The sequence below is a fragment of the Silurus meridionalis genome, chromosome 7, assembly GCF_014805685.1.
Source record: "Silurus meridionalis isolate SWU-2019-XX chromosome 7, ASM1480568v1, whole genome shotgun sequence".
Taxonomy (NCBI): Eukaryota; Metazoa; Chordata; class Actinopteri; order Siluriformes; family Siluridae; genus Silurus; species Silurus meridionalis.
Genome location: NC_060890.1, coordinates 21,804,979 through 21,829,499, shown reverse-complemented (window position 1 = coordinate 21,829,499; position 24,521 = coordinate 21,804,979). Strand labels below are relative to the sequence as shown.

General features: G+C 40.0%; 1 protein-coding gene across 1 annotated transcript in view; it reads right to left on the bottom strand.

Annotated features, from left to right (window-relative positions):
* The window catches only part of fmn2b (formin 2b), a 95,142-nt gene that overhangs the window by 45,222 nt on the left and 25,399 nt on the right, over positions 1-24,521 (bottom strand). Inside the window, 3 exon segments of the mRNA XM_046854439.1 lie at positions 11,552-11,639; positions 21,222-21,363; positions 22,351-23,552. Coding sequence (XP_046710395.1) covers positions 11,552-11,639; positions 21,222-21,363; positions 22,351-23,552 — 1,432 coding nt within the window.

Here is a 24,521-nt window from a genome sequence, read left to right as displayed (position 1 = left end):
CTGAGATATAGTGTTACATTCAAGCTCGCTCTCTCGCTCACACTCACACACACTCACACACACACACACACAAAATAGCTGAGAAAAGCAAACTAACGCCAAACATTCACACTGGAGACATTGTTTAAGTTTGAAGTGTGTGAGATGATTGCTAACCGAGTCTAGAACAACTAAGTAAATAAATACTGGAATTGAGTTGAAGCTTAAAAATTTGCTTTAAATTTAGAAAAAAAAAAAAAAAAAGCACTACAAAAAAAAGGGGGCGGGAGTGTGGGGGTGTGACTGGATGGGACGGCAACTTATTGCACTGAACGTGTGTTTATTTTCACTTCCCGTGATAAAAGTGGAGCCGTTGACAGGCCTTTGTGGGATAAAAATGACTTTAGCGAATCCGTTCGTAAGGCTAATGGGCCAAAATCTGACACGCATACAAAAAGCCACCCTGAAAACAGCATCTTTCTCCCATCTTGTCGGATTTTTAAACAGAGGGTGGAGAGGGGCTCAGGCATCAATTAGGATGGAGATTTAATGTAAGCCTCCGAGTTTAGCTGCAGGGTAAGAAATGGACACTCTCCAAACAAATCTGCGCGACGTCACTACCGCGGTCGCTCTGGCAGTGACGTCTGCCTCGCTGTCTCCGTGGCGACGCGTACTAGCCTTTAGATTCCTCGTTACGATGGACCAGCATTTGTGATGCTGAGAAAAATTAGACAAGACTGTCTACATAATGTCTGAAGATGTAGTATATCATACAGGTGTTAGGATACATATTCATACCCAAAGGTTTCGGTGCAGGAAAAATCGAAACTCCCTCGCAATCATTTTAAAGTGGTGGACCACAAGGTTGTTTATTCTCCACCTCACTTTGTCACACTTTTTACTTAAAAAAAATAAAAAAATAAATAAAAAAAATCATCAATCTTAAAGAAAAGAGGAAAAAAAAAAAAAAAGGGAAAAAAAAATAGGAGTTAGCGCAGAGTCACTGGAACTACGATTTGTAGTGCGTTGTAAAACTACGATTTGGTTTTGTGCATGCGCTAAATCGCTGCAACTTCCTGCCATCGCCAATAATCTAGAGATATGCATACTTCTTAATTTCTCTTAAAATGAGAAAATCCTTAAAATTCCACATATTCATGGAGTGAATGAATGATGGATCAAAGGAATGAAGAAATTTGTTAAAAGTATGATGAAAAGTAGAACAGTTAAGATCATGTTTAAGAATTTAAAGAGTGGCTGGGGTTGGTTCCCTAACTGGGTTCGAACCCGAGCTGCAGCCGTGAGAGCGCCGCATCCTAACCACTAGACCACCTCAATTGTTTAATGTAATTAATGTAATAAAAAGAGTATTGCATAAATTGGATTCATACCATTTTATTTTAATACATTTAATTTTTTAGACACTAAAAAGAAATTTTGCTACGTTTCCACACGGACGGTTTTAATTGCTGGATGTGTTGCATCATGGCGGTTTTTGGTGTTTGATTTGGCGCATCAGTAAAACAAATGTTTAGAAAACATTTATTTTTCTAAGAATTTTTTACATTTTTTTTATTTCTAAGAAAAGACGTAAATGAATGTGTTGCGCGTTGGTTTAAATTTTGCCTCATTTTTAATAAAAATGGTCCAACAGAAATGTTCACCGCATAAAAAAAATTAAGCAAAAAATTGAATTATATAAAATAAAATTATTATTTATATATATATATATATATTATATATATATATATATATATATATATATATATATATATATATATATATATATATATATATATATATATATATAGTACACACACACACACACACACACACACACACACACACACACACACACACACACACACACACACACACACACACATGATGCTGAGATTCTCATTAGGAGTGACGAGGATGGACAGGGTTAGAAATGAGTTTATCAGAGCGATCGGGCAGGCAGGACATTTTGGAGACAAGGTGAGCACGGTGAGATTGAGATGGTTTGGACATGTGCAGAAGGAGGACATGGGGTATATCGGTAGAATAATGCTGAGGATGGAGCTGCCAGGCAGGAGGAAAAGAAGGTGGCTGAGGAAGAGGTTCATGGATGTGGTGAGGGAAGACATGCAGGTGATTGGTTTAAACGAGGCAGAGATGAGAGCAGAGTGATCCACTGTGGCGACCCCTAATGGAAGCAGACGAAAGCACATACGACTTCATAGAGACTTGATGGAATTATTTCTAATCTTTATGACTTATGAACTCTTCCTAAAGCTAATATCTGTAACTACCAAGTGTATTTTTTGCTCGATTTTCCATCACAAGGAAAGAAGAAAAACAAAAATGAGTTTACTTGAAATCTCAGTCTACAAAGCCAGATGTTGAAGTACATCGATATATGTTTACGCAAAACATTTTTGTTTGAGGCTGTCAAAATCTTCCGTCAAAGGTGTTTGTAAATAAAGTCCTAAATCCATATAATTCATTCTTCCAGTGGGGTGGATTTTGTGGTTTTACTGTACCACTGTGGTCTGATGGGATTTGCTGGACAATCTAGCACTTTAGTCTACGCAAAGTAACCAGAAACATCAGAAATTAAACAAAAATAATGTTGTCCTGCTATTTCCTTGGTGTTGGGCAATGCAGGAGTGAACCTAATGGGTTTCTAAATTCAAGCAAAATGCTATCCATCAGCTCTAGTATTTAACTGTTGAATTATTTCAAAATGCAAATTCAAAGTCAATAGAAGAAGTCGGATTTGCATACACCAATCGGCCAACAAAACCAGCGACAGGTAGAGTGAATGACTGATGATCTCGTCAAAATACCACTGGTCAGCGGCTGGGATATATTAAGCAACGAGTCAAGTGAGTTGTAGAATTTGATGCATTCACAAGAGGGAAAAAAAAAAGAGCAAGTGTAAGCATCTGAGCAACTTTGGAAAACTGGGATGTCTAGAGAAGATCTGAACCTCTCTTGCAGAGTTTATTGGCATGAAGTGGTCAGTAAACCATTGACAAGCCTCACTGATGCACATGGAGAGCAAAGGCTAGACTGTTCGTTCGGATCGCACACAATGGCTAAAAAAAAGGTCATTCTGGCTCTAATAGGAAGGTGTTGGAACAGACAGTACATCACAGTTAAGCTGTGTGGCTCCAGACTGGTCAAGAGTGTCCATGCAGTCTCCTGCGCACCTCCAACAGCATCAATAGGTGCATGAATTGGACCATGGAGTAATAGAGGACGGTGGCCTGCTCATCATGTAAATGACAAGGTGCACTATGGGAAGAAGGAAGCCCGCAAAGGCACTATGATGCTCTGGGCAATGTTTTGCTTGGAAACCGTAGGTATTCATGTGGATATACCCGACATGCAAAACCCACCTAAATAGACCTCGTAAATACCTTCAAAGCAACAATGTTCCCTACTGAAAGTAGCCTCTATTAGCAAGATAATGTTCTCCGCACACTGCAAAAAAAAAAAAACAATGATGAATTAGAAGACAATAGGGTTAAATACAGCACCGGGCTATCAAACGATACAATAAATTAATATCAGCCCATGCTAAGCTCCGACATCGCTCCAAAGTAACACTTCATTATTTCAAAGAACAACTGTGTGTTGAGATTCAGTTGAAGCGCGCCGAAGTTGGACTGACTTTTCAATCCCATGTGTTTGGAGACAGATAGATGAAGTGAGTTTGCGCTGGTCTCCAGATGATTGTAGTGGAGAAAACTAATTTTTTTTTTCCCCCCAGTGGCTGAAGGAGTAGCCTCTCTGTCGCTACAAATTTCGTACTAAATCAGTTGCACGTGAAAAGGGAGCCGACATGGAAGGGGAAAGAAAAAAAAAAAACAACAACAAAAAAAAAAAACATTAATAGCACATCAAAATCATCTGTGAATGGGGCTAGTCGTAGAGTCTGAAAGGCTGGATGGCACAACAAGAAAAAGGTTTTCCTTTTAAGAAGCCACATCAGATAAAACTACACACGTGATTGCGGCAGATAAACTTCTGTATATATGCACAAGAAAAATAAAGACGATGCATGGGGTGCCAATACTTTTGACATTGGGTTTTTTTTTTTTTTTTTAAAAGAACTAAGGTTTTTTCCTCTCTTTCATTTTGAAATGTGAATTTAATATGACTTTAATAATACACATGCCCATATATGAATATGAAGATGCCCTGGCTTTGAGAAACTGCTGATCTGGGATTTTCCACACACAAACCTCTTACACAAAATTTAGTGTAAAAAACAAACAAACAAAAACAAATCATCCAGTTAGCATCAATTACATTTATGGTATTTGGCAGATGCCCTTAAGATCTGGGCTAAAACTAATATATATATATATATATATATATAAATAAACTAATCTTATTTTCAGTTCAGAGTGACAGTGACACTAGCTAACTAGTTTTCTTTTTTCAACTTTGTTGCATTTAGAGTGTGAGGTGAAAAAAATAAATAAATTGCAGTCCGCCACTTAATATGTTCCTGAGGGAACTCAGATTTTATGTTCCACATGTAAAAATAAGTGCATTTGGTACACGTGTACCAAACCGAAAGCCTTGTACCGAAAAACATTTCAGTACACCTATTATACATACATACATACCAATAGTATCTCACACCCTGCACATTTCAGCAACCATTTTATTATATCTTCTAAAGGGACAATACTACAGAAATTAAACGTATATATTTTAGTCAAAGTGCAGCTTGTATATCAGTACAGATTTACTGTCCTCTTAAAATAACATACAGCCATTAATGTAAATAAGTGGCAACAAAAGTGAGTGCACACTAAGTGTCAGCTGTGCGTCACTAAACCGTGCACAGCCACGTCCTACTCATGTTCATGTTTTTGTCTGCTTGACAGAACCATACAAATGTGTGTTGCTTGTATTAGAGCAGTTCGAATTTGGTGCTTTGAATACAATTCTCTCATACTGAACAAATTCTCCTCATACAAAGTTACGGTACAGTGGCCAGGGTCATACAGAGGTTTTCCAAGACGGGTTCCACTCGGAACAGACCTCGCTGACTTTCATTCCCCTTCTCTCCAGCGTGTACCTCCACCTTTACAGGCTCTTCTCCACCTGCTCCCTACTCTCACCACAAATCACAATATCATCTGCAAACATCATAGCCCATGGAGACTCCTGTCTCGTCTGTCAACCTGTCTATCACTACTACAAACAGAAAAGGGCTCAGAGCCGATCCTTGATGCAGTCCAACCTCTACCTTGAACCAGTCTGTCATTCCTACTGCACACTTTACTGCTGTCACACTGTCCTGCATCACCCTTACATATTTCTCTGCCACACGTAACTTCCTCATACAGTACCACAATTCCTCTCTCCATCCTGTCATACCACAAACACACAATGCAACTCTTTCTGACCTTCTCTATACTTCTTTGTCAACACTCTCAAAGCAAATAATGCGTCTGTGGTGCTGTTGCTCACAGATGGTCACCTCTTCTCTCAGCCTGGCTTCCACTACTCTTTTCCTCAACTTCACTGTGTGACTGATCAACTTAATTTCCCTGTAGTTACTGCAGGTCTTATTTATTCTTAAAGATACCTGCACACCCAGTCTCCATTCCTTTAGGCATCCTCTCACCTTCCAGAATCCTGATAAACAATCTTGTTAAAAACTCCACTGCATCTCTCCTAAACATCTCCATGTTTCTACCGGTATGTCATCTGGTCCTACTGACCTTCCACTCTTCATCCTCTTAATTTCTGCTCTTACTAATCCTATCCACTTCCTGCTTCATCTCCAAATTATCCAACCATATCTCTCTCTCATTTTTCTCATTCATCATATACTGTGTAAATTATACATATATTTATAAATTAAATATATACATTCTTGATATGGTTCCCCATATTTTTTTACTTTAATCAAAAACATTTCCGAAAACAACTGCAGTTAAAAATCAGAAATAGCAACAAACTGTGGTGATTCTTTCACTGCAGGCATATGGAAGTGAACATGAGGTCATTGGGGTAACGCCACAGAGCCAAAAGACACACAAGCAAGCAATATAACACACAAAAGTTTATAATCTTTTGTACTTTTGCATCTTACTCAAGTGAGTTTGACAGAAGAAAAGGGATGTATTTTTTGGCTGAGTTATAGTTAGCTCTGTTCAGGCTCAATTTCAAAATGATAGTCATAAGCGGAATCTAACAACAAAAAAAAAAATTGTTACATTATATATATATATATATATATATATAAATAACTTGGGCGCTCCCTCGATTCAGAAAACGTTACTTAAAACAAACACATGGCCTCTTTAAAAGAACCAAAGCGCCTTTATTTGTGGTTACAGTTTGGTTTGGGATGATGATGAAGTTCAGGATTAGAGCCATTTTAGCCTGATACCTTTATCCCACATATTTGTGCATGTTTAGGTGTAATAAATGGTCGATGACGGCTCAAAGTAAACGAAGCTGACTTCACTGGCTTCGCTTCTCGCAGGGACTCGGTGATGTCATATTCTGTTTCCAGTCGAGTAAATTCTCGACGATGAAGACAAACGGGTAGCCAGCGGGCTACAACCATCTCAACCAAACAATGTGTGCACAGAATCTTACCTCACACACATGGTGGGGGTAAAAAAAAATAAATAAATAAATACAAAATATCTGCAGCCTGAAGAATCTGGCAACCACAATAATCGGACAACATCAAAAGGCAGCACAGAAGAGAGAAGCGGGAAATTCCTCTGAAATGTCAGACTGGATGTCTAACAAAGGAATCATATGATTGCGCAGAGCTGAGCCCATATGAAACAAACCAGACCATGTGGATGGGTTAGGAGATGTATAAACACATTGATTGGATGAAAATTAAGTACAAATTCCCCTGGCAGCAGCATAAGATATACAACATTTCTCGCTAAGAGTCGTGCTGTGCATTTGAGAGAGAAGGAATATGAAAAAGGAGACCTCTATCCTATGTCCAGTATCTATCCTCAGCAACCCCCCCACTTCTTTTTTGAAGTGGTGGTTGGGGTTGGGTTCGATGTGTTTAGGAAGGGGCTGTGCACCAAATCAGGACTTTCCTAAACATTTTTGACACCTCTATTGATTCCTGAGCCGTGAGAACCTTCTTTAAAAAGACAAGACAGCAAATTATAAATGAAGGGATCAAAAGGTCAAAGATCCAAAAATAGAAATTTGCCATCTTTTACATTTACACTCTTTTTTTAAAGTGACTTGCAGTGGATCTCATTCATACAATAAAGCAGCTACATGATTAAGGGTCTTGCTCAGGGGTTTAGGAGGTTTTGTATTTTGCAAATTTGATTTGATCTGTTATGGTATTATGGTTGATTGCTGGGACTATCAGCAGAATTCATAGCGTTCATTTCCGACTTCCTTTCTGCTGTCATTATGGGAGCAGCCTCTAGAGGTGAATCACTGATGCCACGTGCTTTTTTTTTTTTTTACGAGATACTGCGGGCTGCATGAAGAGCGCTATATATTCATTATTTATAATTAAAATATTTATTATAGAATTAATTATATTATTTGTATTAATAAATATATCTATTTTAATTAGCACATTCTCATGATTCAGCAGAGTTCAGTACGCTTTTGCATCGAGGGTTACATTTGTTTCGGTAGATTAATCAGTTAGTTATCGGCAAGTGCGATCCAAAGCAGCTATAGGCATCGTACTCAGTCGACTAATAGTTATTAACATTAATTATTTGTTAGATTCATCCAACAATCAAATGCGTATACAAGCAAGTAAATGCTTTGATGTTAATTGTTAACTGTTCTAACATAATAATGCTCTTTTAACAGGTTATATATTTATATTATGAAAAGTAACGCTCATTTATCTGTACGGTGACAACAAAAACTAATCTAGCATTAGGATGCATTATAAACATTTAACATTATAAAATCTAAATAATAATTATAATGGCACTCACTCTCATGTCATTTTCTGTTACAGACTGACCCAGCCCCCCTTAAAGAAACTAAAAATTATGTGGCCTCTTACAGAAAAAGGTTTGAAGACCCCTGCCTTAACCACTAAGTAACTGCTACTGCATCCTTATGGTTTATTTCATCAAGCAGAAATTGCTTAAGCTTATATAACATTAATAACTCAAGAAAAAGCTTTATTATTTGAGAAAAAAATAAGTGGGTCTTTTTAGCGCCATCCCTCTTCAATAGCTCGGGCGAGAGGCTGCTGATTGTTGCCATGGCAGCAGATGTGAGCTCGGGAGCACCTCGTTCATTTGGATTTTATTCGCTCTTATTTGGCAAACCCTCAACGGCTCTGAATATCTGAGCAAGGCAGAGGAGCATATTGTTTTCAGATTTCTTGTGCTACTCCAGAACACCGCTCCCCGCTGAGGGGACGCGATTTCTCGGCGTGGTTCAAAACGTTTCAAAATGTTTGCACTCAGACTTCAAAAGGCGTGCAGCTGAAACGTGTCACCGGAGCTAAGCCGAGGAACGGAGGGAGGCAAGGGATAAAGAAAGCGCTGTTCACGGAATATTTTTAAAGACCAGGAACGCTGGTTGATGTGTGCTGCCACGACTTGAGAGGCAACCATTAAGGTCCTTCTCAGCTTCTCCTGAATAATGCAGACGACCGCAAACACTGAGCAAAAACACTAGCTCACATGGTGGGAAAGGATGCATGGCGAGCATGACCCGTACCGACTGCTCGTGCTCTCCACTCCACACTCAGATCCTTAACATAAGAGAAGAGTGACGGTGCATTCATGGGGGTCCAGTTATTTTAAACATTGCATTTACACTAGCAAGAAACAGAAGTTTTGCAAGTAGGCGTGATCAGGACCAGATCTTTTCAGGTTTCTAAAGCACATGGTAGCAGTTGTGGAAGAATTGCTATAAAATATAGACACCTCCGCCAAACTCATCTAAAAAAATCAATAAATAATAATAAAAAGAAATAATAGGTGAGAACGTGTAGACCAGGGATTTGGAAATTGTAACATAGATCAGTACAATTGTACAAAGAATTGTTCATCAGGTTAAGCAACTACCATACGAGCTGGTACCAAAAGGTTTTGAGACTAGTTTTGTAACAGATGACAACACAGGGCTGCACACACAGTCACAGGGAGCACCGACATTCATATGTCAGTGTGCCAAAAGTCAACATCATCTCACTTTCCTTGCCTGATTTGGCTCCTGCAAACTTTCGCCCTCTTCCCAAAGATGAAGATCCAGCGTAAAAGGTACTAACCCTTGTGCTCGACACGCTTTGAAAAGAAGAATTCCAGAAGTGGCAGGAAAGCAGGAAGCCCTGTATTGCGGTGTAAGAGGACTATTTTGAAGGTGACGGTGTGTAAACGTAGGTAAGTCAAGTGCTTTCTTGTAAAAAGAGGTCGCCTCGAAACTTTATCCCACCACATAACTAAATGGCAAGAACGGTGAACTTTAAAGGATTAACTATCAGGTTTAAATAGACTTTAAACTAAAGGCAAGCAGAGAGAAGCAAACACTTAAAGTGCGGAGAAAAAAAAGACCCGTGTCATTTTGTCAATGAAGAAACTCCACAAATAATTTAAACATGCCATGTCAGTTCTAAACCAGTGTGTCAATTTTCTGATCTAAATTTACGGCATTTGGCAGATGCTTTTATTCAGTGCAACTCCTATTACATTTGTCTCATTTGTACAACCGAGCAGTTGTATTTTTGCGTGCATTGCTCAGGGGGGCTGCTGGGATTTGAACTCGCAATGATCAGAAGCTTAACATGTACCCGCCCTGTTGGAACTGAGTGTTTAAGGTGCTGGGTTAATGATGCAGAAGGTAGGGGTTCAAACCCTGGTATTGCCAAGCTGCCACATTAGAGACCCCTGAGCAAGGCCCTTAAACCTCAGTGCTCCAGAGATGCTGTACACCACGGTTGACTCTGTGCTCTGACCCTAGCTCCTAACATCACTGAAATATGAGAAGAAATCATTTCACTATTCTGTATAGTTTATTCTATTTTCTCAAGTTATTTTTTTCATTCTATCTTTCTATTTTTCAGTTCCTTGCTTCGTTCTGCTGTAGTGTAATATCCAGGATGGTCACAAAACTATTGACGGTTTCCCCCTAGCTGACATTCCAAAAGCGTAAAAAAGTAAAATGCACTGACCTCTTAAAGCTGCCCTGCGATTCGAGTTAATTTTGAGGAAAATACAACCGTGGTGTATGAGAAGCATGTCCCAATGCACGATCACAAGTTGGTTTAGGTGAACGTGCATTTCGATGCCCGTTTGTATAAAGGCATCTTCTTTGATAGAAATACAAAATACAAATGCTATTCAAAAAGGCTTTACTTACACACTGATCACACAATGGGTTTTGCTTTTCAAGGCCAAACAGGACTATACATAATTTATTTGCAACTTAACTTGCACATTTGCAAATGAAATTATGTAAATTTCAGCATTAGACACATATTTTGAAGCTGATTTATGGAATTAATCAAAGCTAGCTACCTGTCTGTCAATAAAAGGAAGAAATTACTACTATTATAACTATATATTTCATTCTTAAAAAGAGATCAAGTAGCCCTGGTGTGTGTGTGTGTGTGTGTGTGTGTGTGTGTGTATATATATATATGTGTGTGTGTGTGTGTGTGTGTGTGTGTGTGCGTGTGTATTATATTCCCACATACAAACACAAAGCAACATTGTTAAACGTAACAAAACGGTATGCTTGAGTAAAGGCATATTAGACTGCAAAACCTCTCATCAGAAATATGGATCTTATAATCCTGTTTACCGTCAGAGTGCCCCGAGTCTGCCCACGGTCCTGCAGCTATCTACGCATCAGCAGATAACGCAGAGGAAACGTGCGCACTATCACCCAGAATAGACCAGACACGGTCACGGCTTCCACGCACATCACGGCCCAGACGGCGCACGAAGCGTGGCCATATTTAGTAAACATAAGAAATAAAATGAACAAAGAACTAAAAAAAAAAAAAAAAAAAAAAACCTTCTTTGACCCTTATCCTGACTGAATACAGCCACCAAAGGCATTCAGAGGTCAAACTGAATGAAATACAAAAATTCTTTGGCCATTAATGACTTCCAGTTAATAACGAATGAATAATTACAAAATTCATGGCAGCCATTTTGCTCCGTTTGAAAACATCAAAGCCAGGATTTTTCCCCTCCTTATAAACAACACGATTTAGCAAACACATGGTTTAACCGATTGCAGATTTCCCATGTGAGAAACTTGACCAATCGTAGCTGTTCCCAATAAAGCGTTCCACAGACGGTTCAACCGAGGGTGCGAGGAAGGCGTACAGAGCGGGCCGCGGTAACGCTAACGTTAACCACTCGGCCTATGTTTATCATCTGTTTACTGTTTACTCTGCTTGTGTTTATATTCTCCTGAGTACTCACCGTGCTCTGCTGTCTTCAGTGGCATTTATTACTTGACATGTTGACACTAACTGGTTATTTATTGTTTGAACACCATCGCAGATGGACAGAGACGGTACACAGGGTATTTATGCGCAGTGTTGGTGTTGCGTTATGTGTGTAGCGCTCACCGTGTTTGATGTCCTTCATGTCGAGGTGGAGGCTGGACATGAGAATCCCCACAGCCTGAGAGCGCTTGTTGTTTAACAGCTTCACCACCTACAACACACACATTATCAGTAAATCAGTAGCCTGGGACTAGGAATTCATTTTCCCCAATATCCATACAGATACTTGGTTTGCAGAAATGTAGCTTTGTGTAGAGGCAAAATATTTATACACGCCTCCTGAAGTTGCAAAACTCCAGGAATTAAAGACTGGGAACTTCCTATGGTAATTCAAGAAAAAATTGTGGGAATTAATCTGAATTAACTGGGAATTTACAAAATTGCCGGTTAGCCATTAATAGGGAACACAAATGTAGTTGAATTTCTACCCTGCACATTCATAAATCCTCCATGTTTTAAATCCTGCACACAAAATAATGTCCATCTTGGAGGGTCTTCACATAAACTACATACATTTTCTTTTAACACTTCCTTGTGCTGTGTATAAGCTATTGTGCAACAAAAGAATACTAACAATGAATAATAATTCAAATAAAATCTGTATGCATGTCAGCTTATGGCCAAACAAAAGGTATATATTTATGTTTGTATATGAGTTTATATAAATCTCCTATAATTTCCAATTAATTCCCATAATTTCCTATAAATTCCTGGTAAGTTTTCAGCTTCTGAAATTTCCATGGAAAGTTTCTGGAAATTGACTGCCGTTTTGAATCCCCAACCCTAATGTAAATATTAATCTGATATCACGCACATGCAGAAAGATTTTAGATTAGAACACAACACGAAAGTGAAACAGTACATGAGATTATGAGAGTATTATATTTTTTATATATATATATATATATATATATATATATATATATATATATATATATATATATATATATATTTGTTTTGCTCATGCGCAGTACAGGGATTTTGAAGAATTATAATAGTGTATGTAATATAATTTAATGGTATAGTAATTATACAATTACTTTATACTGAATATCTACAAAATTGCTTCAAGACCAACTTTCTATAGATTTAGACTAATTCATTAAGTTCACACTAATACTAATACACAATGCTTTTCTAATGCTGAGATGCTACTTTTAAAGGCGCTATATTAAATAAAGATTATTATTGTTAATGTTAGAGGGTAAAGAGCCGAGAGGATACATGGTTTATTGCCGCTTTAAGCACTGCTGTGCTTTTGCTCTAGCTTTCTCCAGCGATTATAAACCCCACAATGGCAATGCTATCTTGCATGGAACATCTGAGGCTTGTTATGCACTTAATTGGAATACTGCTCCTATAAAAAACTATTTAATACATTCTAAGGATGGAGAATGCATTTACACAAACTTTGTGGAAATGGGGAAAAAAAAACAAAAAAAAACAAAAAAAAAACTCCTATACACAGTCAGTGCTTGATTTGATCATCAATCAATAAAGAGAATTCGCCCTTCGCTGAACTGCTTCCATTTGTTCCCCTCTGACCTCCTGTGTTCCCACGGCAAGCAATTCCAGCCAATTAGAGAAATGGGGAAAATTATGAGTGACGGAGAGACAAGACGGGGAAAAAAATTCGAAGGGAAAGATCAGAAATTAATAGTATCCATTTGCCATCAGCCAGAGGCAAAGAAACACAATGTGCTTGATTAAATAATTGCAGGAGAGAGAGAGAGAGAGAGAGAGAGAGAGAGAGAGAGGGAAAAGAAAGGGAGGGCAAGGGAAAAAGAGCAAGGGGGAAGAAAAAAAAAAGGAAGTGGGGTCTGGGTCAAGGTCATGACTTGACTGCTCAATAGCTTGCTTCTTTATGAGACCGAGATTTTCAGGAATATTTGAGACAATAGACAGATTAAAGGAACAGCAACCTAAAGAATAAAATGAGCAAAAAAAAAACTTTATATTGGACCAATTTTCACAAAACCACCAAAGGGACCAGTGGACTAAAAAAAAAAAAAAAAAAAAAACAACACTATTTCGAGATTAGAACACGAACGAACACACACACACACTCTCAGACTGACATTGGTATTCCTGGCATGCATTCCTAGAATTGTGGTATGAGAACTAATTCCATTACAACATCTTGGTGAGACTGGTCCACCATGTACAAGGACGCTTTGCATGGACTGGCAAAACTGGACATACATCCCTATATTTAATAAATTAAATAAAAAAAATAATAAATTGTATATATACATATATATACATATATACATACACACACACACACACACACACACACACACACACACACACACACACACACACACGATTTGGAACACCTGACCTTTCCCGTTATATGTGGTTCTTAAACAAACTTGTCACAAGGCTGGAGGCATGCGATTGTATAGGACATCTTTGGATGTAGAATAATAAAATTTTGAACTTGGAAACCTAAACCTGTTTCAGCATGGCAATGCCCCCCTGCACAAAGCCCGCTCCATGCTGATCTGCTTTATATGGATCAGAAAGAAAGATCTTAATAAGGGCCTACTATAGAGCTGTAACCTCAACCCTACTAAATTTGGAATGCGAAGCTCAAAGATTATATAAAAATAAATCAAATTGACATCATTACAAAATATATTCTAATAAAGAGTTTTTCTTACATGGCGGTCAAATGTTTATTAGTGTGGAAACGTCTGGAGCCTCCGTACCAAATATATGCACTTTAATGATTCCTAATGTTTTTTTCCTCGTTCTAGAGCTCCTTACGAGTGTCTGCTGCTTTGTGATCTCTGCTGCCAAAATGCAACCACAAACATTAAACAATGAGAAAGAAACAGAATCGTGCCGTCCTCTCAAGGCCTTTCATTCCATTTAAGAGCAATCTGTTCGAAATGAAGGGGGAAAAGTTTGATGTTATACAATCCTGCATTTCAATGCGTGTGTGTGTGTGGAAGAGAAAGTATCTCGGCTGCATCGCCATCGGCCTGCTGTCGCAGCTACGCCCACTGCAATTACACAAAAGAAAACTTTTCTTTCTACAGCCTTCTGGAGGAAGAGAGTCCAATTATTTCAATCAGCTTGCTATTTGAGATAACTTCTTAAACATGGGACTTGGATGCCGTTCTTTATCAAGTTGTCAGTCTTTTTGTCTTGGTTTAAGTGTGACAGAAGGTTTCCTAAGGAAATATACACCAATAATTGCTGATAATGAATGGATTAAACAGTCCAATGACTGAAATTCCACTGAATCAACCAACATTTGAAAAGGAAACACGATAAAAAAAAAAACGAGTGTCAATTGGAAAAATAAGTTTTATTCACAGGGAGACGTATACTGACAGGCCACACCATCCTCATTGTGAATGCTAATCACAAAAGCCACAACTGTACCAACTGGCATTGAGGCCACACCTCGCTTACTGCTCTCAAATGAACTAAAAGCCAGACCTCCTCCACTGGGGCCAAACCTGTTGCCGGTTTCTGCAGATTTCACCAAGTCAAATTTGAGGCTATTCAAGACCATCAATGAAGTTTAAGACCTGTATCATGACACTAAATACACAGTTAGTGACTGGCCTTAACCGAGAAAAATCTTTTTTTTCCAAGCCAAGTATCGCTAAACTTGCACTTAGATGAAAAATAAAATCAGTTTTACATCTGTGGTACAATCCAAGAAAGATTCAAGCTGATTGGCTATTGCATGATGGTAGTTGTAATGCAGCGAATTCTTTCTGGAACAGCAAATATAAGACTTTCTTAAGGCCGAAAATTTCGATTTTAGACTTTTTTTTTTTTTTTTTACTTTTTAAGACTCTCTGAAAACCCTGTGTTGCTTGTTTTCTGATTTGACAAGGCCTCAGTCATGTGTGGAAAAACACACCGTTCCTCACTGGCACTGACCAGAGACACCGAGGGCCAAGAGGAAGAGAAGACAAAGCTACTTCTGCTGGGCAGTTGAAGGACCAGCCACCTTTAGCCAGACGTATGAGAGGCCACACTAATTTCACTAGGGACAAAGCAAGACTGGAAAACTGAAGCAATCAGAGTCAGCGTGACTGACAAGCAGAGAGCACACATTCTTCTCTAGAGGAGCAACAGTTATGAAAGCACAATCACAGTTGCTGGTACAGACAATACTGCAGCAGAGGCAGCATCTTCACCATTTACTGCACATTTATAGCATTTGGTAGATGCATTCATCTCAATTATACAAATGACCAGCTATCTGGTAAATTGCCTTGTTAAGGGGCCCACGAGTGGCAGCTTGGTGTGGCTTGTATTTGGACTCCCACCTTTGGATCAAATGCTTTAACCACGAAGCTAGGTGCATCCTGCATGCAAAGACGCAGGTGGCTTCCTGAACCACACGAAAAATAGAGAATATTTCTAATTGTATGCATGTCCTGAAACATCTAGAGATGTACCAGCACCATTTTGATCCCACTTCATGTGGCGTTTTGACATTGGACTTCTGAGTGGCATAGAGAACCTGGTGTTGGATGTATAATGATCTCAGATGTTGAGTTATTTTATGAGTTGTTCAGTAGCTCCTGGTTCCATAATCTCAAATGACTAAAACTGTAGAAAAGGACATTTCTAATAATCTTACATTCAAGTGTTCATGTTAGTTCTCACTCTCCAGTGTTCTGTATTGTTTAAAGATTTCTAATCACACTCTTGATGTCACCCAAATGAGGATGGGTTCCCCTTTTAAGTCTGGTTCCTCTCAAGGTTTCTTCCTCATAACATCTAAGGGAGTTTTTCCTTGCCACAGTCAGCATGGCTGCTCATCAGGAATAAATACACTTTAACTGTTAAATTCTGTAAAGCTGCTTTGAGTCCATGTCTGTTGTGAAAAGCGCTATAGAAATAAATCCGACATGATCTCACAGTGTGCCGAGTGGTGCATTACAGTTGCAGACTGGGAATGGACAGGGATAGATGACGATTAAAAGTAATATCGGGTCACCCGTTACACAGACTCTGTTTAGAATGGAAGCAGTGCATACATGCTGAGCTCAGACCGGTGTTTTCTATCTAACAGTAGCTGGCAGCAAACAAAAACAATCTGTGGAGTTCATTTTGTTCATGACACGCCTCCATAATTAAAACATCATACAAACACTCCTTTTCCTTCCCTAACACTAAGTTTCTCTTCCTGCTGTACTGTCCATCTGACTCATGTCCACATTTTCTCCTGAGGTGGTTTGAAGTTGTTGTGTTAATTGCGCCATCAAGTTCGGGGCTCCTGTTGGTACCTGGTTTAGACGCTCGCTGTAGGAGAAGCCACACTGGAAGATAAAGTCTGAAATATTTGGACACTGCCAGAATTTCATCGGAGTACAAATAAATTTTCGCAACGGAAATGAAGCAGCTGTTGAGGAACATGTCAATCCAGCAAACAAAGACTAAAGATTTGAGCATCGAATTACAGGAATCTGTTGATTTTCATCATAATAGCAAAAGTAGTATAGGAAATAGGCAAAAACATTTGGTGCATGTTGCATCTGAAGTGCTAAATGAAATCCCAAATCTGTGCACCTTAGTATTCTGATTAAGGGAAACCGCTTTTCCCCAGTCTGGGAGCAGAAGCAGAGTCTCTTTCACCCGGCAGACACGAGAACCCGACTGAACAAAGCAGCCACAGACGCCACAGCATTTCAAGCAGCAACACAAAAACACTCCGCCGCTCATAACTGTGCTCCCAAGGAACACCCTCCTCTGCCTTATTAAACCGCAGACTCGCCGCGGCCACATCTGCGCAGAGTTCAGCTGTCGGAAGCTCGCAGACGGAAAACAAAAAGCCTGATCCGCAAACCGTACGGATCAATCGAGCGCGAGGTGAAATCTTGAACCTTATACTGGAATGTTTTGATATTTAGAATACTAGACGAGATGGATAAGCTCTCGAGCTGCATTTCTGTTTGTCATGATGAAGGATTCATCTCATGGTGGCGACTTTATTGAATAATGTTTTGATTATTGAATCCATTCAACACAAGCGTCACACTTTCAGAAAAGTGTGTTCTCTTAAAACCACTAACGACCGGTTACCCTCGGACACATTCCCTCAGTTTTAGAGGCAACAATCAAAAGACAAGCTGTGAAAGTGCACCAGACTGGCAGCTTGACAACAGACCAAGCTGACAGACTGATGCATTGTGGTCTAATGAATTGCCAAGTTGCACCATTGGCACACTGCTAGAATATGACTCCAAATAAAACGTGTTTGTGTATTCAAGTCAACAGCAGATTGGATGATGTGAGCATGTGTGTGTCTGACGGCTAAACACAATGTATTTTTGGAAAAAGGTGAAAGGGAAAGCTGCTTTATACTGGTCACATATCATTTTTGCAGCACACTAAAATTCTCTCTCTATTTTTTGTTTTGTTAGGAAGCTAACACACACACACACTGCTTTTGCTCCCAGAGTGAGAAAAGCAGGAAACCTTTAAACTCCAAAATACTTAGGTACACAAATTTGGGATTTCTTTTAAAACTTCAGATATACATAAATTATTTTGCATGTTTTTTTATACTTCTTTTCCTCTTAGTCTTAAAGATAGATCCTGAGATACTGTGAAATGTGTAACTTGAAAACAAGTCGAGACATGGCCTTGCCTACCCAGGGGTCTTGAAGAACGGTGATCAGTATAAGGTAGTTTTCTGTAATTTATAAATTACTTTATATAACATTACAGTACATCATTTAACAAAACAGTGCAATCTACACTAGCGCAAGGTATAAACTCAAGTATATACAGTATGTATGTGATAGCGGGTACATGGATGAGCGCCAGTTCATGAGTGGAGGGCGGAGCTGGATGCACTCTGTTCTAGTGTACGGCGACTGCGATAAAAAGGAGGACGAGCTAAAACTGGGCTTTGCAACACCAAAAACACCGGAAAAAAGAAAACGCTCCAACACCGAAACAAAAGAACTCGGTCGACTGATGGCGTGAGCAAGGCATCTCACAAGGTAGGAGTTGTGAAGATCCTGGCAGTGTCCCAACATATCGGCTTAATAAAAGTAAAAGAAAATGTCCATAAAGGAAAAAAAAAAATTAGGGCTTTTAATCGATCAAAACATTAAATCATGAATGATCGCATGATTGTAATAAGGTTAATTCACGATTAATCGCAACATTTGTATCTGTTCTGAATGTACTTCAAATGACTACTTTAAGTTTTTAATACAGTAAAACCCCGTTGTACGAGCAACCTATAGTATGAGCAAACAAAGATACGAGCGACCTTGCTCGCAAAATTGTACCCTATTTCACAAGCAAATTTCGAAGGCACGAGCAAACCCACGCTGCCGGTTCCCCGTTTTCGGCAGAGAGAAGCATTAGTCGCTTAGTTGACGTATCGCTCGGTCGCTCTCGTTGTTCAGTGCAGCAAAAACGTAACTTTTTTAGTTTTATATTTTTATTTCACTAGAAATCTTGAAAAATGTCTCCCAAGAAAATCAGTGATGGTGCTGTGAAAACGAAAGTAAATAGAATTACCATGGAAACCGAGGAGGTTACGAGCGTGGTGCACGTCTCACACTCGCAATCAACCACTACCACATGAGTAAGTGTTAAATTATATTTACATTACGATAATTTGCGGTGTATGTGTTTTTTTAAAATAGGCTACAAATACTGCAGAAATAAGCGATCGAATGAGATCTCGGAACGGATTAAATCACTAAATCACTAACTCGTTATTAACGCGTTAATTATGACAGCCCTAGTAAAAAAAATCTATTTCAACTTCATGGAAAAGATTAATCTCCGTCACTGCTGTGAGCTGACCACCACACAGAATCTGAAGAATATCCACGAAAAAGCCACGGTGATCCTAAAGATTTCAGCACGATAACCTCCGCAAAATATTGTTTAATTATCGCTATCAATAATTGGATACAATTCCCAAAAAAATCAAGATATAATTTTTTTTTGTCAATGTCGCACATCCCTAAAATGTAGGGATATACGCTAGAACGGATATGCATTACTAATACAGCAATATGAACAGCGAGGCAGAGGGGTCGCTATAAATGACATCGCTGGCCAGACATTTTTTGCCGCAACCTTTGATGAGGCTTCAGAGTCTGCTAAGCTGCTCCTCTGGCCATCGAGATAAATTCCGGGTGCGTGCGTATGCAGATTCTCAGACGGCGCGCCGGTCCACAGCGAGTTCCCCAATGACCACGCGAGCACTCTTATTACCGTGGAAACATTCGAGTGTCAGTTTCATCATCTGGACCCAATACAGTGCTGCTATTAACCTGAGGAAAGCCGAGCTCGCCGTTTGCACGCACCGCACTTAAGTCCCAACTACAGGCTTTGCTTCCTGAAATCCACAACCATGCCTCTTTCGCTCCAGGCAATGCGGTCATCTCAGAAACCTCCACTAGGGTGTGAAAGACAAATTCTGATTCTGGAAAACTGCTCTTCGGAATTGTTTGAACTTCAAAGAAAATAAAGATAAAAAAAAACAACATTAATTGTATGCATGCTTTCACAGTGCCGTGACCGGTGCTTTACCACTCCCAAGGTGCATCCACAGCCCAAGGGGACCCTGTCTGAGGTGTGGTAAGTTCCGGGAAAGCGGACTGGAAGAGTTAGATGGGTCAGCGTGCCCACTAACGGGTGAGTGAACCTCTCCAGACACCATCTGCAAACCGAAATGATTGGAAAAGCTATACATATTCATTCTGGCTCAAGGCAAAAGGCCACGAAGGGAAAAGTACTTCACGGATAGCACTGATGCATGCAGATACTGTCTACAAACAGATGGCTGAGTGATGTGGACACTTTATCAGCACGAGCTGACTTGCTTGGTTGACGGGTTGTACAAGTGAATACTTCCAACAAACAGATGCTTTTATCACAAATCAATGCCGCTTTTCCCCCCCCTTTTGTTGAATATTATATCCAAACAGATGGAATAAATGATGTGGACTTGTTGGTCATCGGCGAGTTCCAGAGCTCCTTTGTTGATTTAGCGATCAAGGACCTTGTAACGTCGGACGCCATCTGGGCGTTGATTTATTTCTACAAGGACAGCTCGAGAAGCCGGAGATGTGGAAAAAAGGCAGCAAAAGCAAGACGCCAGTTTACTGCCAAAACTAAACATTAACGTTAAACACAAACTCAAATTAAAAAGACAGACCGAGCCTGCAGCAGAAAAACTGTTTCAGGTGCGAAGAACAAGTAGCACCGACTAATACAAATTTGTAATTGGGTAGATTCGATTTAATTTAGTTTTATTTAAAAGGTATTAGTTTTTGTGACTGTAAGGTCATTCATCCATGAAAAACTGCTTTTATATCTCATCTATATCTGAAAACAAACCATGTAGTTAAAGTAGAGATACACTCCAGAATTCTGCTCCAGTAAAAGTGCTCACCTTAAACTTCAATTTGATCAAAAGTATTTGCCTTCAAATCTACTTAAGCATGCAAAAAGTACTATGAATTATTATGGCTATAATGTTACTATTATAATTTTTCTCACATGATTTTTTTGCTTAATCAACTCTGTTTATGTGAAAAGATTCGAATGACTTACTCTTAACACACCAATCTATTCATAGAATATTAAACACTGATATTAATTTAAATCATGAGCCCAAAACCTGAGTAAAAAATCATTTCAATGCTTTTAATAGTAAAATAATTGAAAGTAAATGCTTCAATAAAGTGCTACAGTCCACCACTGCTTATTACAGCCTCACCTGTTTGGTCTTAGACCTGGTGATGGTGTCCGAGAGGGGTTTTTTCTTCTCCTTCACTGCAGTTTTGGAGAAGAGTTCCACAAACTCCTCAAAATTCACTGAGGGCTCTTCAATTTTATCCCAAATCGAAGGATTCACTTCTCTAAAAGAAACCAGATAGAGAGACAACTTATTTTTCAACTGGGATTATGATACTCAAACCAGAGATCTGAGTAGCAGCAGACACCCAATACTAACATCACAATAACACCAACAGCAACAACTTCGTGTTTAACTTTGAAAGGCTGGATAGGAATATGATGATAAAAAAAAAAAAGGTCTGAAATTAAGTCTAATCCAATCTGATACACGAGTCAGTACTTCGGATTGCCAGAAGGACAGCACATCTACTTATTTGTGGATTGGTGCATCCTCATTTCGGCTGCTAAACACCATAGGTTTACTGCAGTAGTATTAAAATAAAGCTCATAATATCCCAATACAACCTAAACAGAATAATCATCAGCCCTAAAAACTTTATTACTGAACAATAATGCACTGATCTGCATATAAATAAGAGCACAGTGTAATGCGTGTGCCACTTTATATTCATGGATCCTGCTATAAAATTTCACGTTAAGCCAAAGATGGTCTGAATATTATAGCGGCGTTTTAGTTGCGCGTAAATAAAAATAAAAAAAATCTAAGATTACGAGAAGTTGTAGAACTACGAGAATATAGAGCCGAAAAAACGAGTATAAATTCATCGCACCCACGAGAACAAAGTCGAAATTACGAGAATAAAGCAGACATTATGGGATAGTTGTGGCACTGGGAGAACAAAGTCCAGAGTAAAGTCGCGTTCTCGCATTAACATTTAATGAACAGTGGACGCTGATGTTCAAATTTACGCTGTTAACTTTGATGGGTTATTAATTTTAACCTTCATTTGAGTAATAGCGCCCTCTAAGGACAATAATAATACTATGGCAACAAACCGGTGCAGCAGTGGCAAAGCGAAGACTTTATTTTTGTAATCTAAGATGTTTTTTTTGTTTTTTTTTACGTGCCACTAAAACACTGACGTATGCAACTACAAAAAACAGAACAACTTTCAGCTAGTGAGACATGAAAGCAGGTTGAGGGTTACTTTCTAGCATGGAGCTGGATGCGAGTCCAGTATAGAGGCTTCATGGGGTGTGGTGGCTCCACCACCTCTTTTCGAGGAGTCTTCTCCTGGGCTGTAGCCAGAGCAAACAGTCCATATGGAAGTGGAGGAGGCAGAGATCCCAAACTGCTGGGTGGGGTGAATGAGCAGGCACCTTGGAGAAGGAGGGGAGGTGGAGGCGGTGGAGCACCTGCTCCAGGCAAGGGTGGCGGTGGTGGGGGACCACCTGCTCCAGGCAAGGGTGGCGGTGGTGGTGGAGCACCTGCTCCAGGCAAGGGTGGCGGTGGTGGTGGAGCACCTGCTCCAGGCAAGGGTGGCGGTGGAGGGGGAGCACCTGCTCCAGGCAAGGGTGGCGGTGGAGGGGGAGCACCTGCTCCAGGCAAGGGTGGTGGTGGAGGGGGTGGTGGCATCATCGCTTGGCCAGGCAAAGGTGGAGGGGGTGGTGGAGGAGGTGGAACAACTGACCCTGGTAAAGGAGGAGGTGGTGGTGGATGCAATGTTTGGCCAGGCAAAGGTGGAGGAGGTGGAACTAGTGACCCTGGTAAAGGAGGCGGTGGTGGTGGAGGTAAGAATGTTTGGCCAGGTAAAGGTGGAGGGGGTGGTGGAGGGGGTGGTGCTGGAGGTAGACTTGTAGCAGGCTGGGGTTGGTGAATAGAAGTCTCTAAGGGGGGATGGAAAGATGGGGGGACTGCAGGTAAAGATGGAAGGCAACCAGGCAATGGGGGTGGAGGAGGAGGAGGGGGCCATTGTTGCAATTGCTGTTGACACATGCACACAAACGGTACTGTTTTAGGAGAACCAGTCCCTGCTGGCTGCGATTCTGTTGTTGTCTCAAGTGACTGCTTGCATGGAGGGGGCACAGGTTGCTCAGAGCCGCCCTGCTCTGAAGAAGGCACTTTGAACATAAAGATCTCATTTGTAGGGGATGTCTGCACTGATTTGGCCTCTAATGCAAGCAGGGCACAGGTCTCTGTCTGCAGATCCACATGGCACACATCCGGCAAGAAACTCGTGTCCTCTCCACACTCCTGCTCCTGAGTCGTGACCTCGTGGTCCGGCAGAGGGTGTTGCTGCCTCTCCAACTCGGCGATCTTGCTGCGCAGGTCCTCGATCGTCTGCTCCAGCTGCTGAATGACAGTCACGTGCTCCTGCTTCAGGCGCACAGTATTCAGCACGGACTCTTCCTGGGGAAAAAAAAAAAAAAAGAGAAGAATCTGTATATAACTAGAACCGCACATCCTGCTGGGTTTAAGACAGCTATATAGACAGCACGTATGACACAATTGTAACAACATAACCCCTTGACACAACATAACCCCTTGTAAAACAAGATCCACTTGAAATTTTTATTCTGGCTCATGCACTGGTAGAGGAGGTTTATGAGAAACAGAGACTTTCGGAAGGAATGTGTCATTTCCACTCCAGCCAAACAATTCAAAGTAAAAATCGGTACCACCATTGCCTTGTCCAGTAAACTCGATGCTAATCCCTAGTGAAGAAACTTGTATGCCGTACTGTCAACATGGTGGCTAAATGTTTTGGTGAAGCTCATTTAGGGCCACTCTCTAAGAGTAGGGGGAAAAAGTAAAATTACACACACAAAAGCAGTTCCCAGTGTGTCCTTGAAGGGCAATCGGCCTAATTCTGCCCAAAGGGCCTGCAGCACTGGGTACCCCTGACTTCCAGCTGGGCCTCAGCCTGCTAATCATCTCCTGAACTTAGCCAGGAGACAGAACACTGCACTCTTTAGTTATGCTGCAATATTGCTCAGAGTGCTATTTACATCCCCTTTTACATGGGTGAGAAATGTATGCATTGAGAAAATGGCCTGAAGGGGAAAATGATTATGAACAAATCTTTCTGAGGGGGATTAAAATCAGATTAGCGGTGGCTGCCTGGCCTGCTTGTTTAGTTGTTTGTGCTTCCAACTCAGTGGTGTAAAGAACTTGAGTGAATGTACTTCGCTACTGTACATAAGCAATGGCTACTTTTTAGTTTCTTTATTTCTCAATTGGTCAAATCATTTTAATTTGAAAAATAAAAATGGACTTTGTAAAGGTAATGATGAACTGATGTTCTATTTTCTAATTTTTTATGATTATTTTTAAAAAGACAAAAATCACAATAATACAGTGTTAATCCAAAATATTAAA